Source organism: Punica granatum, chromosome 3 (assembly GCF_007655135.1).
Source record: "Punica granatum isolate Tunisia-2019 chromosome 3, ASM765513v2, whole genome shotgun sequence".
NCBI classification, from domain to species: Eukaryota; Viridiplantae; Streptophyta; class Magnoliopsida; order Myrtales; family Lythraceae; genus Punica; species Punica granatum.
Window position 1 is genome coordinate 37790629 of NC_045129.1, and position 14802 is coordinate 37805430.

The 14802-nt window shown below is 41.6% G+C and overlaps 2 protein-coding genes across 2 annotated transcripts; one reads left to right on the forward strand and one right to left on the reverse strand.

The window, feature by feature from the left end:
- The first annotated feature begins 943 nt into the window (after nt 1-943).
- LOC116200744 (proline-rich receptor-like protein kinase PERK9) lies at nt 944-5721 on the forward strand. Its single transcript, XM_031531616.1, has 9 exons — nt 944-1136; nt 1545-2676; nt 2852-3262; nt 3459-3545; nt 3711-3781; nt 3868-3944; nt 4031-4178; nt 4815-4976; nt 5187-5721. The coding sequence occupies exons 2-9, from the start codon at nt 1656-1658 to the stop codon at nt 5364-5366; spliced, it is 2157 nt and encodes a 718-aa protein (XP_031387476.1). The 5' UTR covers nt 944-1136; nt 1545-1655; the 3' UTR covers nt 5367-5721.
- Nucleotides 5722-6087: 366 nt separating this feature from the next.
- LOC116200743 (putative phospholipid-transporting ATPase 9) lies at nt 6088-13266 on the reverse strand. The gene is made up of 11 exons (XM_031531614.1): nt 11829-13266; nt 9707-11058; nt 9360-9470; nt 8987-9263; nt 8663-8751; nt 8274-8382; nt 7926-8135; nt 7705-7830; nt 7432-7530; nt 7157-7348; nt 6088-7040 (listed from the first exon to the last, which is right to left on the reverse strand). Exons 1-11 carry the CDS (start codon nt 12228-12230, stop codon nt 6396-6398), a joined length of 3612 nt encoding a protein of 1203 aa, XP_031387474.1. The 5' UTR covers nt 12231-13266; the 3' UTR covers nt 6088-6395.
- Nucleotides 13267-14802: the final 1536 nt, after the last annotated feature.

The following is a 14802-nucleotide window of genomic DNA, read 5'->3' on the forward strand; positions in this document are numbered from 1 at the left end:
TGGAATTCATATTCGACATCAACTTATTCGCAAAGAAAAATCCAACCATTGATCAAAACCAAATAAGATATAATTAAAATTTTCCAATGCCCTCGACTTTAAGGAAGGGGTCCGGAGTGGTGACATAAGACGCTGATTCAGAACTAAAAGATCATGAATACGATCGTCGTTAGTGGGACTACATTAGTGGGACTTATACGCTCCTTCCATTGCTCCGCACAAAATCGCTAGAAAAATCTCTCACAGACACGTGAAGCTCGTCCACTAGTGCTGATATGAAATTTTCTCGCACAGACACGTGAAGCTCGTCCAATAGTGCTAATATTAAATTTACTCATACACCGACATGACTTCTTGGAATATATTTCAACATCAAATTCATGCATACCAAAAATTTTTAAAAAAAAAAATTCCAACCATTAAATAAAACATGACTTCTTTGGAATATAATTAATAATCCGACGCCTTCTTTTGCTTTGATTTGCTATGCGGGTGTCAATCGAGAGCAACCAATAAAAAAATATTTCACCAAATATTTTTTAAAAAAATTAAAATATTCTGCCATTTGACGTCGAGGTGAAGCAAACCAACAAGGAAGGCATTTGCACTATGAATGAACCTTGAAAATTTTACCATCATGACATTGTTGATCAATCAATGCCATATGTGAATTGTGAGCTTCCAAATTTCAACCGTTTCTTCCAATTAAAGAAAATTCAAATCTTTAAAAATTTTCCAAACTGACTACTGATTCCTTGTTCATTAATTCGGTCGGACAACCTCGTAAAAACGAAAAATATTTTTTAAAAAAAAAGAAAAAAGAAAAAGAAAAAGAAAGCACTTCCGGGATCGGACGTCGCTGTCGCCTTGCTCTTGCCCTCCGAAGGCGGGCCCCACAATCCGTGTGCCGTTGCTGCTGCTACTGCTGAAGATTTGCCCTGAAGAGAAGAGAAAGACGGGAACTTTAGGAAGGCAATCCATCGTCAGCTTCTGTGGGAGATGAGCAGAAACTGAGAGTGATCCATTCCTTCCATTTGAGAGCAGAGCGATGAGACTTGACTGCAGTGGGATGAACCAGTAATTAAGCAGCTTAAGCTGATTGTTTGCTGACTGCTCTGCAGTGCCGAGGGAAAAAGGTGAGGGCTTTAGGCCGTTTGTAAGGACTTTGTCCCTACCATTCCTTTTGTGGGGGCTATTCGGGGGCGTCGGTAATTGCACAAGCTTAACTTTTTCTGGCTCAAAAGCAAACGATTTTTTTGTTTATGAGAGCTTGTCTTATTGGTGGAATCAGTCTGTCGGTTTATTCTCTTCTTGGCTTTGATGGTCTGTTGATCTGGGTTTGGCCTGTGGAGCGTTTCAGTGATCTGGGTTTCGGCTGCTTTGTCGTTTATCTCTGAAGCTCCGGCAGCTTTTTTATTCAAGTGTTTTTATTTCTCTGTGTTGGGATTTGTGGGGTTGTGGATTGGAGAGAGGGATTTGTTGATTCTGGTTAGTGGGGAAGGGGGGCTGTGTCCAGAATTGAATTTGGGCTTTTCTTGATTCAGTGGCAAATGTGAGGAGGTGGTGAGGGAGATCGTCCATGGAGGCTGTGATCAGTTTCTTCAGTGGAGATTGAGCTGTTTCCTCTGTCTGGTTTAGTTTCAACTCACCCAGAGATGTCTGTTATCTCACCAACCCCTGATTCCTCTCCTTCTGCTGTGCCCCCGGCTGTTCCGCCACCACCGCCCTCCCCGGCCGCTACGCCGCCGACCTTATCAGCTGCTCCCCCGCCAACCCCGTCCTCTTCTCCCCCGCCAACCCCGTCTTCTTCTCCACCGCCAAGGTCTCCTCCATCTCTACCAAACGCCGACCCACCTGACCCTTCTGCCCCCTCCCCTCCTTCCCCACCACCGCAAACATCTCCTCCTCCGGTAGTCCCAGCTTCACCGCCTCCATCGGCGCCACCGCCGAAGGATCCTCCACCGCCACCAATATCACCATCTTCGCCACCTCCATCAACCCCAAGCACTCCTCCCCCGGAAAATCCACCACCTCCTCCCCCATCAGCACCTCCTCCTACTTCCCCTCCAACCCCACCGGCCAATCCGCCAAAAGCTCCACCTCTGACGCCGCCACCAAACCCTCCCCAAACTGCACCGACACCACCACCACCACCGACACCACCACCCAGCCCGCCCAAGACTTCCCCTCCTCCATCACCAACTGTAGAACCACCGCAAAGCGCACCGCCACCACCAGTTGCACCAGCCAAACCACCTGATACCTCTCCCCCACCACCACCGGCAACACCACCGAAGAACCCTCCTCCACCACCGCCTTCAATAACTCCAGCAAAATCACCTCCGTCTCCTGTGCCCGCTCCTCCACCCGCTTCTCCACCTGCATCTCCAAGCTTCACTACAAATTCTCCGCCTCCATCATCTCCACTTCTTCCTCCATCTTTAACTCCTCCTTCGAACCCTGCTCCTCCCGACAAACCAGCTCCAAGTTTGGACCCTGGGGGGAATAATGGTCCTGGAATCGGGGGTATAGTCGCTATCGCTGCAGTGCTTGGGATCCTTCTGCTTAGTTGTGTTGGATTCTTTGTATGGTGCATCAGAAAACGAAGGAAAAAGTCTGCTGGACTTAATGGAGGTTACGTGATGCCATCACCCTCGGCATCTTCTCCTAAATCAGGTAATCTTTGGACTTGATTGAAGCTATGGATGTATTTGTAATGAAATATTATATGGTGTTGAATGATCTCATTCTTCATACATTCAGACAATAATAATGCATTACTGTGCAATGTGTATATCTATATGGACCTAATAATGTCCTTGAATGTTTTTCTTTTTTGAACTTTGGTCAGATTCATCTTTTATCAAAAATCATCCTTCAGCGCCCCTTATAGGAAGCAGCTCTGAAATTGAAGTTGCACACTCACCAAGGGAGCCCGGTGGGTTTGGAAACTCGGGCCCGTGGTTTACTTACCAGAAACTCTTGGAGGCAACGGATGGGTTCTCCTCTAAGAATCTTTTGGGGGAAGGTGGGTTTGGTTCTGTGTACAAGGGCTATCTCCCCGATGGTAGAGAGATTGCCGTGAAGCAATTGAAAGTTGGGGGTGGACAAGGGGAGAGAGAGCTTAAGGCTGAAGTCGAGATCATCAGTCGGATACACCACAGGCACTTGGTTTCACTGGTCGGGTACTGCATCGCTGATAATCAGAGGCTGCTTGTGTATGATTATGTGCCCAATAACACACTATATTTTCATCTTCATGGTAAGCGAATCATCAATCTTAACAATGCAATGAATATGTTTGGCAGTTCATCATTCTCCTGGTCTATGTGTGAGTGAGAATGCTAAATGATTTTATATGTTACTAAAAGAGTTGATCTAACAGCTGAAAGATCAGTTGGCACTGGTTCTCTCAGCACTTAAAATGATATTGTCTGATTTCTCTCTCAAATTTGTAGGAGAAGGGATGCCAGTCCTAGAGTGGGCAAAGCGAGTGAAAATTGCTGCTGGTGCTGCTCGTGGATTGGCCTATCTTCATGAAGACTGTGAGTATCTGTTCCATCATAGGTGTTCAAGTAGTCCTCTGCACTCGAGTCGAGAATAGTGCTTAAACCTTTCAGAAGATCAAGAAATAACTTAGCTGCGACCAAAACCTTGTATTTGATCACCCCCTCATACTTTCTTTTTCATTGTTTGATTTTCTCTTACAGGCCATCCCCGAATTTTCCACAGGGACATCAAATCATCAAACATTCTTTTAGACAATAACTTTGAAGCTCGGGTCTGTTCACTCTCCTTTGTGAATTCCTTCTTGTAGTATTACAGATTTGAAAGTAGGGGACTTAATTTGGATGTTTTGCTCTGCAGGTATCTGACTTTGGACTCGCCAAGTTAGCACTTGATGCCAACACACATGTGACTACACGAGTAATTGGAACTTTCGGGTATGCAAGCTCATCTAAGATGCAGTTTCTGCTTGTTAAAGTAAAGAAGTATTCATTTTTCAAAACTTAATAAGAGAACTCTCCAGGTATATGGCTCCTGAATATGCATTAAGCGGGAAGTTGACTGAGAAATCTGACGTGTACTCATTTGGGGTCGTACTTCTAGAGCTAATCACAGGAAGGAAGCCCGTCGATGCATCCCAGCCCCTGGGAGACGAGAGTCTAGTCGAATGGGTAATTCATTGCTCCCTTGCTTATACCATGAGTGTTGGGCAGTGGTGATTGATTTTATGTTGGAACTTGATGAAGTGATCAGAGTTATAGTAATCACTCTGTTTTGTTACATGTCCAATGAGACTATCTAGTGCATGAAAAAATTTATAGGTCTAGAAGTCTGATGAAAATGCACTAAACATTGATTAGTTGAATAATATTACACCTCAACTTAGAAGTGCATTCAAGCACACATTGAAATCAAACATTCATAATTAGTACAGATTTCCTTTTGCTTTAAAAAAAAATGGTTTCCCTTAGTTTTTTCGAGAAGTACATTCTATTATTAAGCTCCACTTGGTCTTTAAAGTTGATAGGAAAAATTCAATTTGTATTCCCATTTATGATTTCCGTTTTCTCAAACAACAAAGGAAATGAGGAAGGCATGCAGGGAGTTTCACTTATTAAAGCATATTGGTTTTTAAAAAAAATGTTCTGTGAAGTGCAATCTAGCACAATTTTGTTTTTAGTTCCATTATTTCTGAGGAAGAGATTAATCGGAAAGAAACAGTTGATAGCCTGGTGGTTTTGAATTAACAAGATTATTTTCAAAAAAAAAAGGGACTAACAACTATGTACTCTGCCTTGGTTCTCCAGGCCCGACCATTGCTGAGCCATGCACTAGACAAAGAAGAATTTCAAGGTTTAGCAGATCCAAGGCTTGAAAACAATTTTGTCGAGAGTGAAATGTTCCGAATGATTGCAGCTGCTGCAGCTTGTGTTCGGCATTCAGCTGCCAAGCGACCATGTATGGGACAGGTAACTTCTCGCCGCATATTTTTCACGATCTGCTTGTGGAGAATGTATCCAATTCTTTATTTGTTCCAGTAAATAGATATCCACATTCTCTTTCTTTCATTTCCCAAAAAACTTTCTGTAACCAACCCAAAAGTTAGCAGTTGAAGTTTTACATCACTGATCAGTTGAAAATTTCCTTATATCGTGCTTGTATGCCTTTCACTTTCACAGATTGTGAGAGCATTTGATAGTCTGGCTACTTCGGATCTAACAAATGGGATGCGAGTGGGGGAAAGCGAGGTGTTTAATTCCGCCGAACAGTCTGCGGAAATTAGATTATTCAGGAGGATGGCATTTGGGAGCCAAAACTACAGCACTGAATTCTTTAGTCGGGCTAGCTCAAATGTTTGAATTTTTTTAATTCACGTAAATAGTTGGAGACGAATTTCATTCTAACCGGGAGAGCTTTGTGAGCCCGAGCTGGAGGACCATGTTTTGTTCGGCTTCTACAGCAGAGGTCTATGGAAGGTCAGCTATATATGCTCTTGGTTCTTGTAATTAGGCTTTTCTTCTGATTATCTGTTTTCTTTTCTTCTTTTATTCCCACCGGGAGAGCTATTTGAGCGGGTCATTACTCATTGGTGCAATTTTTGTAGTGTTGTATATACCAAAGAGTTGGAAGAAATGTTGTACTGTTTTCGCCCGTAGTGATATTTACGGTGGTAATAACAGATCATTTAATTCAATGCGATGGTTCCCGTCTGAATTCCGATCTCACCCTTGATGGGTTACTATCCGAAGGGACCGAGTCGGCAAGAGGATCTCCTGTTTTTCCACCTCTTCCTTGCAATGGCATTACAAATCGCTAGCGGTCACTTTTGAATGCTGCAGTCTGTGCTGGTTAGTTTTTGGTGAGATAAATGTCTCGAAGGTATTAAAGATAATACATATGTAAATGAAAGAAAGATCTATGGGAGTAATTGTTCGTAAGATTCATGGCATTTTGGTCTTGTTGATCTGAGATTGTTTCTCTCGGGTTAGGGTCAATTTGAGAAATTGCTATGGTAGAGCCAAACAAGAACTTCGTTCATGTGGAGGAAAGTTGAATTAAATTCCATCCCACGGGTGTCTGCTCAAATCGGGGATCAAATTTTCCACGTAAAATGTCTACATATATTATTGAGAATGAGCTGGAAATGGTACATGAGAAAACTGTACATTTTCCGATTTCACAATGAATTTTCTCACCTCTGTACTACATCCCAAGGGGGGAAAAAAATTTCACTCTTCCTAAGGTAACTAAAGATCTACACTCCTCCAATCTGTATAAACATCCCTGCACAGTTCTTTGTTTCGATTTTCTTTATCATCCCACGAGCCCCGTATTATTCTACAGTACTCGCTAATCATCTACAATGAATGAATTCCCGATCTATAGCGTCATCCGTAATGATCATTCCTCTCCTGGCTGTGTTTCTTCCTTGCAGCACGTTTCGCCGCCAGACGGGCTGAGTGGCCAACTGTGGTGGGCCGCAGGGATCTCTGGCGGACCATATCACAGTACGCAATGTCATCTGACTGGCCTTCGTGCCTGATCCACTGTATCATCCCGTGGTACATTGGGAAGAACCTCATCTGGATTGCTGAGTAGGCGAAGTAAGGGATTAGTGCTGAGATCATCACGAACAAGGTCACGAGCCAGTAGGAAGGCGCCGGGGCTAGGGCCTCAACGAAGACCTTGTAGGCCGTGGTCGAAAACGCCGGTGACATGACTCCATACACGACGAGGAAGAGGTACCAGATTCCGATTGAGCCCCAGATAAAGATATGTTGTATTACAGTGAAGTAGCTAACGGAGAGAGCCATCTGGAGATTCACAACCCAGACTATGCACGTGTACAGTGTGGCTCCTAATATTTCGAGGCCGACAACTTTTCCGTCACTATTGAATGCTTGGAGCTCAACTGCCTTTGTGCAGAAGAAGAAGACGATCACTGCACTTAAGAATCCGTTGAACATCCAGCTCAGGATACGGGACCAGCTGAAGAGCACGTTCTGCACGCCTTCCTGGTATAGGATGGGGAACTGCAGGAAATACGTATACGAAGAACTTAATTCATCGGGAATCAGAATAAACAATATTAAAATTCATGAACGGAAGTATGCCTTCCTCTAACAGAACTATGCTTCATTCACGTTACCTTGAGACAAAACCTTGCTGACACATCCTGGTCAAAGACTCCCAAGGCAACTGCTGGAAGCGACGTGAAGAAGACGTTATAGAGTGACAGGAACCAATCATTGTATGCTGGTTGGGCCGAGAAAGAGGCGTAGATTTCGTATAAGAAGAGCGAGAAGCCGAACACGATGTTCTTGTAGAAGAAGTAGCATATCTGCAGCAGAAGGAGAACTTTAAAATAACAGTCCAGCATACTAGATATTGCAAGTTATTCTTGAGGGTAATAAGCTCATTTACCATAGAAGTGATCCTTCTGTAACACCAGTGACCGTGTACAAGGAGCAAGCGCTCGAGATAGCGGAATTGAGCTATTGCAATGTCACTAGACATGACAGCCTGACATTTCGTAGGAACGCCACAAATTAGAATTATCTCTAACATGAAGAGTGGCAAACTTTTAACACGATTAAGGAGAATATACAACAATATTTGACCCTCGAAAACTGAAAAAAAGGATATCCAGTTTTCGATTTTCTTCTTTTATTGAAACAAAAGGAAATAAGATAGTACCTGCATTCCTTCAACCCCGCTAATCCCGATGCCAATGTCTGCTTCTTGAAGCATCCCAACATCATTAGCCCCATCACCAATTGCTAGTGTCGTCTTCCCAGTCCCAGCCTTTACCAATCTTGTCACCTGTTCATCAGTGTCCCGATTTGAAATTTCTTAAGACGTACATGGCATTTTAGGAGCATTTTCCAAATTTAGCCGAGAAAGTTATAAAAACCCACCAGTGCCTTCTGCTTAGGCGAAGAACGGCAGCAGATGACAGATGCACAGCCCATTGCGAGCTGCAGGAACATGTTCTTCACATCATCCTCTAAGGCATAAGATAGTGATTTCCCGTCGATGATCAAAGCAAACACATTAGAGCTTCCTGAGGATGAGCTCACGAGAAACATCCCTTCAGTTATCTGACGAATAACACTTTCCTTTGATGCCTATAAGATCAGTCATCAGCGAAATAAAATATCAGAAACTAGGGGGTGTAAGCTGAACATAACTTTTCATGGAAAAAAAACTAAGTAATATTTCTTCAACTGCATTAACAACTTAAAGTGATAGTTGGGGTTTCTCACCTTTCTGATTGAAGTCTTGTCTCCAGCCTTTTCCAATGACTGAATTTCGGGTGTCTCCAAACCAATTACGATCTGCTTCATTCCTTGTCTCAGCAGACTACAGGCGAACCTGAACAAATTTCACAACAATGATAAATTTTAAACTCTGATTTCAATCAGAAATACGAAGATATAGGCACGCTAAGTACATCATGCATCAGTATCTGTTGAAGAAAAATTGGGGAGTGTGAGAGGACAAAATGTCCCACACCGGTTGAAAGAAAAATATGAAAAAAGTTTATAAAAGACAAAGGCTCAGTAACCCATTGGCTTAAGCTTTTGGGTTGCGTATGGGCTCAAGTCCGAATTAGGCTCATTTTATTTGAAAATTTATCCAACAGTATCGTTACCCGATATTGATCGCTGTCTCCATCTTGTCCCCAGTCAAAACCCATATCTTAATCCCAGCTTGGGCAAGCTTGTCAATGCAGTCAGGAACCTGTCAAGAGAAACAAGCAAGAGGAATCTCATTTTCAAGCTTCATCATATACTACAAAAATTATCAAATGCAATTCGAGTGATGCCTCTTCCAGTTACACTGCACAAACTCATGAGGGGTTCCACCTGAATTGTCGGCTTTGATTCGCACAGAGCACCAGCCGTGCCAGCATAGTATAATATTCTGGTACATGCATAAATCATTTTCAAGTATATATTAATATTCTGCAACGTACCCCATTCTGCAGTTTGTCCTCAACAGCAGTAGCACCGAGAAGGATTAAGTCGTTCTCAATCGTCTCGGTCACTGCATCCATAAGAGCATCCCGATCGGCACTCACGGAACTCTTAGCCTGGTTGAACTTCTCGCAGAACCTTTTGTATTCTTCTTCTTTAAGTTCACGATAGGCAAGTATTAAAGTCCTCAAACCGGCATCAGCATACTCATTCACATGCTCCATCGTCTCCTCCTCAAACTCCCGACCATTCTTGGCGAGTCTCTCAGACATTACACTGCAGACAATTTTAAAGGTTAGGCCAATTAAGAAAGCCACCAAAAGGACAAATGAGTGAAATCCAAGGAGGATTCTTTTTAGTTTGAAGACGAACCTGTCAGCACCCTTACACAATAAAAGCAGCTTGCCTTCCTCGTCTCTCACAATTACTGACATTCGCTTTCTTGTGCTGTTGAATTCTATCACGTTTAGAAGCTGATACACCCTGCAAATTTAAATAGTTTGTTTAGAACTTGATACAGTTTTCATTATTTTTCCTCATCCTAGAAAGTACCAACAATATGATAATAAGTATCGGATTCCACTCCAAAGCAGTGCCTATTGAGAAAAGCTGAGTACATCTCTTTATTTTCTGGGAAAAAAATTGGAAACAAGAAAAGGCAAAATCATTTAAAGCCAATAACGGCCAACTGAACTGATAGTTGATAAAACGTCACTGACCTTTCAACTTTCTTTCCCATGGTAGGATCCAACTCACGGATCGAGATATTAGTCTGGGTCCTCTTGTAAAATTCAAACCCAACCTCTCTCGCAGCAATCACGAAAGCAGCTTCATCGGGTGACTCTGCCTCATAAGAGACCTTCCCGGTTTCCTCATCCACTTCAGGAATTGCAGTGTGGCACAGAGCAAGCACGCGAAAGAACCTCTGAATGACTTCAGCATGAGCCTCCTTCACCCAGTTACCATACATAATTCTCTCGTCACTAAAATTAAATCCCTTGACTGATGATTTTGGACCTGTAACAATCTCACTGAGGCTGGCTTCATTAAGTTTGTGACTAGGCAGTGGAGAGCCCCTTATTCGTCCAGTAGCCCTTTCAACTTCAGTTATTCCCCGACCATAAGCAGTCCCACCAATTGAACACTTAATGAACTCCATGGAGTTACAGGTGAGAGTCCCAGTCTTATCAGAAAGAATCGTGTCGACCTGCCCTAGCTCCTCATTCAAGTTTGAGGTTCGGGCATGGGCAGGCTTATCAGCCTCCTCATAGTACATGTGAATGTCATGATTGATGAATGTGCTCTGAAGAACTTTAACAATCTCTATGGACACATATAACGAGATGGGGATAAAGTAGCTGTAGAGCATAACTGCTGTAAGGAAGTGGCAGATTGCAGCCAGTGCGGCTTGGTCTGGATCAAAATAAACGGTTGAATCATCAGGTCTAAGGTACCACCGCTCCATCTTCCCGTTTTGCAGGTCATCTTTTGTTTCCACCCCAAAGAAAATCGACCCAATGAAGGAGATGAGGAACAGGATGAAGAACAGGATATAAATTATCTTGTCCATCTTCCTCTCAACTCTGCTCCGCTTTGAAGGTGGATCTGTGGCATTCTGTCTCACCTTTGTGTCCTGGCCAGTGAAGATGACTGCCCCATATACATAATCCGTGTTCCTCAGCTTTGAGTCTCTGAGGAGGAGCTGCTGGGGAGAAAGTGGCTGTTCTTGCCCCTCAAAGTCCATGCTCCCAACAAAAGTGTACAAGTTTGCATTAGGGTCCTCACATTTTACGATGGCTTTGAAATCCCTGAAGTTTCCATCATCGTGCAAGTGTGACGTTACCTCTAAGGCTTGCTTAAGTTTTAAGTTTGTTTCACCATCGAGGTTCATGGTCTCTACATAGCATACAGCATCTTCATAGCTTGATGAGAGAAGGACGAGGTCTGCAGGGAAGAATTCATCCTTTTCTACCTTTACTATGTCTCCAACTCTCAAGTTTCTCCATTCAGTACAATCAAACACCCCGTTTCCATTATGGACTTGAACTTTTCTATTGTTCACCTCAATATCCTGCAGTAATTGTAATTATAAAAATAAATTAATGACAATTTTCAGAATGGAAGCGAAATAAAACAAAATTATGCAGACGCATGCAAACACGGAATGACATTCATTCCCAGACATTAATAGCTGTAGGCAGCAAACAAGACATAACTAAACAATTTTGTTGTACCAGTGAAAATTTTTTTAATGTTCTTTCATAGATTTGAAAGCATGTTCATTACAGGTATCGAAAGGCAAAAGAATGACAAATCAAAGAAGCCATCTTATTCTCCTCAAAATGATCAGATTGCAATGAGATGTTGGCTTATATACAACTGTATCGATTCTCCAGAATTTGCATCTAAATTTTCCCTTCCAACAACTCTTCATATTTGTTGACCAACCAAGATCCTGAATTCTTGTGTTGGTGGTAAGTGCAGCAATTGTGCACATCAAGCATAAACAATTTCTCATGTGCATCCCGAGCTCAGGCCATGCTTGTAACGACATGGACAGAAACAGACAGATTAAGTGACCAAAGAACAGAACTGCTCGATGTGGTCACAAGCTGTAACTGATTTTCCCCTGACCTTGAGCTGGTTGGAAAGTGCTCCAACCATGTATGTATAATAGCATGTTTCAACAAGAAGTATCTCAATTAAATTTCCAGGCGAACTGTCATAAAAAAAAAAAAAAAAAAAAAAAGGAAAGAAAGGACAAAAAGCAAAAGCCCAACAACCTACGACTAATCTAAATCCTTTCATGCATAGAAACATCAAAAAGGTACAAATAATTACCTGTTGCTTCCGTCGCCAATCCTCGATACCTTCCTTAACCATCGTTGCCCCGATGACGATGATAAGCGGGAGGATAGCACTGACAGCGGAATATGGAGACAGTGGAGTGAAGGCCAATATACCAGTCACGAGAAAGTAGAAATTGGCGACTCTCCTGAACTGCTCGAACAGAGACTTGGGCAAGAAAGTCGCGAGCGTGTACTTGGTGCTCCGGACGTAATTGGTGGCATAATTCCTAATCCCGGCCTCGAAGCAGTCGGGCTCGTTGCAGTACACGACCCGGGAGAAACCCGGGCCCCCGATTTGGGAGTGGTCCTCCTTGAAAGAAGCCTTCCCGCATCGAAACGAGTAGATCTTGCTGAAATGCAGCTTCCGTTTTCTATGTCTTCCTCCACCAGCCATTCTCGGCTCTTTATTGTACAATCACTGACGAGCTATCAGCAGCAGTGGAAGACCAGGTTCTTGGCCCTTCCCCTGCAAGTTGATGCAGCTGAACAGAGTGCAGACCCAAACGGTGGAGACTTTCGCTCTGAGGTGAGTCCTCAACCGATAACTTCCCAGCAAATAATATGTATATGTCACACAAAATATTGGAAATGGAAGAAGACCCACTTCACTTTCACTTCCCCAGAAGAAGACTCCAAACCCAGAAGCTAGAAATCTCTCTCAGCTCTTGAATGAACAAATCAATGAACAAATAAAATGAAGAAATGAAATGAAGAAAAATAACAGAGAAAAAAAACAAGAAGAAGAGGAGGATGATGAAGAGGTGGGCGGCGAAATCAAAGAAGAACAAGAACCGATCCAAAGCTGCAGACCAGCTGTAGTAAACAAACAGCAGCAAAACAAAGAACTCTCAAGGACGTTTACCCAATGGAAAAAAGAATCGGAGTTTTCAGAGACAGAGGAAGGGTGTGGGAGGAAAGGACCATCCCCCTTTATTTGATGATGATTTTGATCTCCTCCCTAATACGGAGCAGGCCAGACCCGACGCTTTGAACGAAGACCCGGCAAGGCACTCCCAGTTTGACTTTCCAGACGTTTTGGTTCCTTCTGAAAGACCCCATTTTTCTTTTTCCTCCCTTTCTTTTTTGTGTTTTTTTTTTCCTTTTAATAAATATATTATTAACGAAAATTTCAAACGCTGAGAAAAAATTGAGAATGTCAAGATTTAATACGGGCAACTAACCCCCCCGGCCTTGACAATAGAATATTGGGGGCAGGGCAGGGCTGCTCAAGAAAATTATTGGGGAAGGAGGAAAAAAAAAGGGATTTTTCTGGGAAATTGCTGGAATTGAATTGAAATTTAAAAAAAATAAAAATCAAAGAGTTATTATAGCGGGAAGGATATTAATGGCGTCGGCTGGGGTGTTGTTGGGTCTCGTCTCTTCTCCTCTTCTTCTCTCCTCTTCCCCGGCGTAGAAGCTTCGACGGGGGTTGGAGGGATGGCCAAGGAAGGAATTAAGGGAAGGGAGGAAGAAGAGACAAAACCAGCTTTTGCTTCTTCAACGGTTTTGTAGTTTTTTTTTTTAAAGAATTTTAATGGAAAAAAACCAAAAAAAATCCTATAATGCTTCTTTTTTTTTTTTTCCTTTTTCATTTTCCCCTAAGAAAAGGGAAAATGCCAATAAAAAGAAAATTGAACAGAACAGCTCCGTTACTTGTCTAGTTGTCTGTCTTGTTGGATATTGTTCCATAACTACCAGGGGAAAAAAAAGTATAATAAAGGATAACGAAAGAGAGGAAATAACCGCTGTAATACTTGACCGGATGATAAAAGACGCAAAAGTTTTATCGATAATTTATTTATCTTCTTGGTATTGAATTTAGGAGAGTTTTAAATCGGACTTTGTTTAATGTTGCTGTTGTACAAAAGCAGCCTTTAAGATATCTAGGATTGACATTATTTGCCACGTAATGAGTTGGAAGTATATCATGTTTCATGTGATTTGAGAATTTCATTTTCCGAATAATTTTCAATTATGGGGAAGAATTAAGGAAAAAGACGGAGAAGGAAAAGTGGATGAGACAAAGAAGGATACAAAAATCGGAATAATTGATTAGCTAATTAATTTTAATTGTTTATGATGAGTAGATACTTAGATAGATAATTATTTATTTGGAAAGAGTAAGATATATATATATATATATATTTATAGTTAAAAGAGAAAGATAAATTAATAGGAGATGATGAGGGTTTGGTTTTTAATTAAAAGTCAGGTGGGACCAGCAGAGAATGGATCAAATTAAAGATGCGCCGTCATGGCCGGGAAGTTGCAACGTGAAATACTGGTCAAAATAGACCACCTTTTTTTTTTAGTTATCCCCATTTTACGTCCCCCAAATAAGTAAATTATTTTAGACTGTGAAGACATTATCTCCGCAATTTAAAAAAATCGAGCATTAAAAGTTATTATTCCTTTCAATAAGTGTAATTTATGAAACTCGAACTTGTATTTTAAACAAGTTATTTAAAATACTACAAAATTGAAAAAGTATTTCTTGGGTAAATATCCAAAAAATACATACTTTATATTTTTTATAGTTTTATCACAAACTATATTTTTTTTGCTAAAAAATACACGAACTTAACATTTTTTTTAACGTAATATATATTTTAACTAAGAAATATATGAACTCTCATTTTTTCTTCTTATTTAGCATCAGTCCAAATTCCAGTCAATTTTTCTGACTGGCCATTAATAGATTATATGATGAGCTCACGAATCAGAACTGGGTAAGAAAAAAAAGAGGATAATAAAACCAACAAAACTCACTCGATAAGATGACTCGCCGTGAGTAAGAAAAGTCGAGTTGATTCGCCACGCTCAATGATGAACAATAAGAATCGAGATTTTCGCCACTAAACAAGGAACTTGTTCAGATAAGAGAAGAGATGAAACGCTATTGGCAATTTCATTCAAAATATTCATCAAATTCATATTTCTAAGATTGCATATATATATATATATAT

What these genes read in the sequence shown, in the direction of transcription:
- LOC116200744 (XM_031531616.1), top strand. Translation starts at nt 1,656, where the DNA reads ATGTCTGTTATCTCACCAACCCCTGATTCCTCTCCTTCTGCTGTGCCC. An exon ending in GGCCTATCTTCATGAAGACT is followed by an intron (nt 3,546 to 3,710) that starts GTGAGTATCTGT and finishes TTTCTCTTACAG; the next exon opens with GCCATCCCCGAATTTTCCAC. An exon ending in ACGAGAGTCTAGTCGAATGG is followed by an intron (nt 4,179 to 4,814) that starts GTAATTCATTGC and finishes TTGGTTCTCCAG; the next exon opens with GCCCGACCATTGCTGAGCCA.
- LOC116200743 (XM_031531614.1), bottom strand. Translation starts at nt 12,230, where the DNA reads ATGGCTGGTGGAGGAAGACATAGAAAACGGAAGCTGCATTTCAGCAAG. An exon ending in ACAAGACTTCAATCAGAAAG is followed by an intron (nt 8,136 to 8,273) that starts GTGAGAAACCCC and finishes CTGATCTTATAG; the next exon opens with GCATCAAAGGAAAGTGTTAT. An exon ending in CAGCAAGGTTTTGTCTCAAG is followed by an intron (nt 7,041 to 7,156) that starts GTAACGTGAATG and finishes TATTTCCTGCAG; the next exon opens with TTCCCCATCCTATACCAGGA.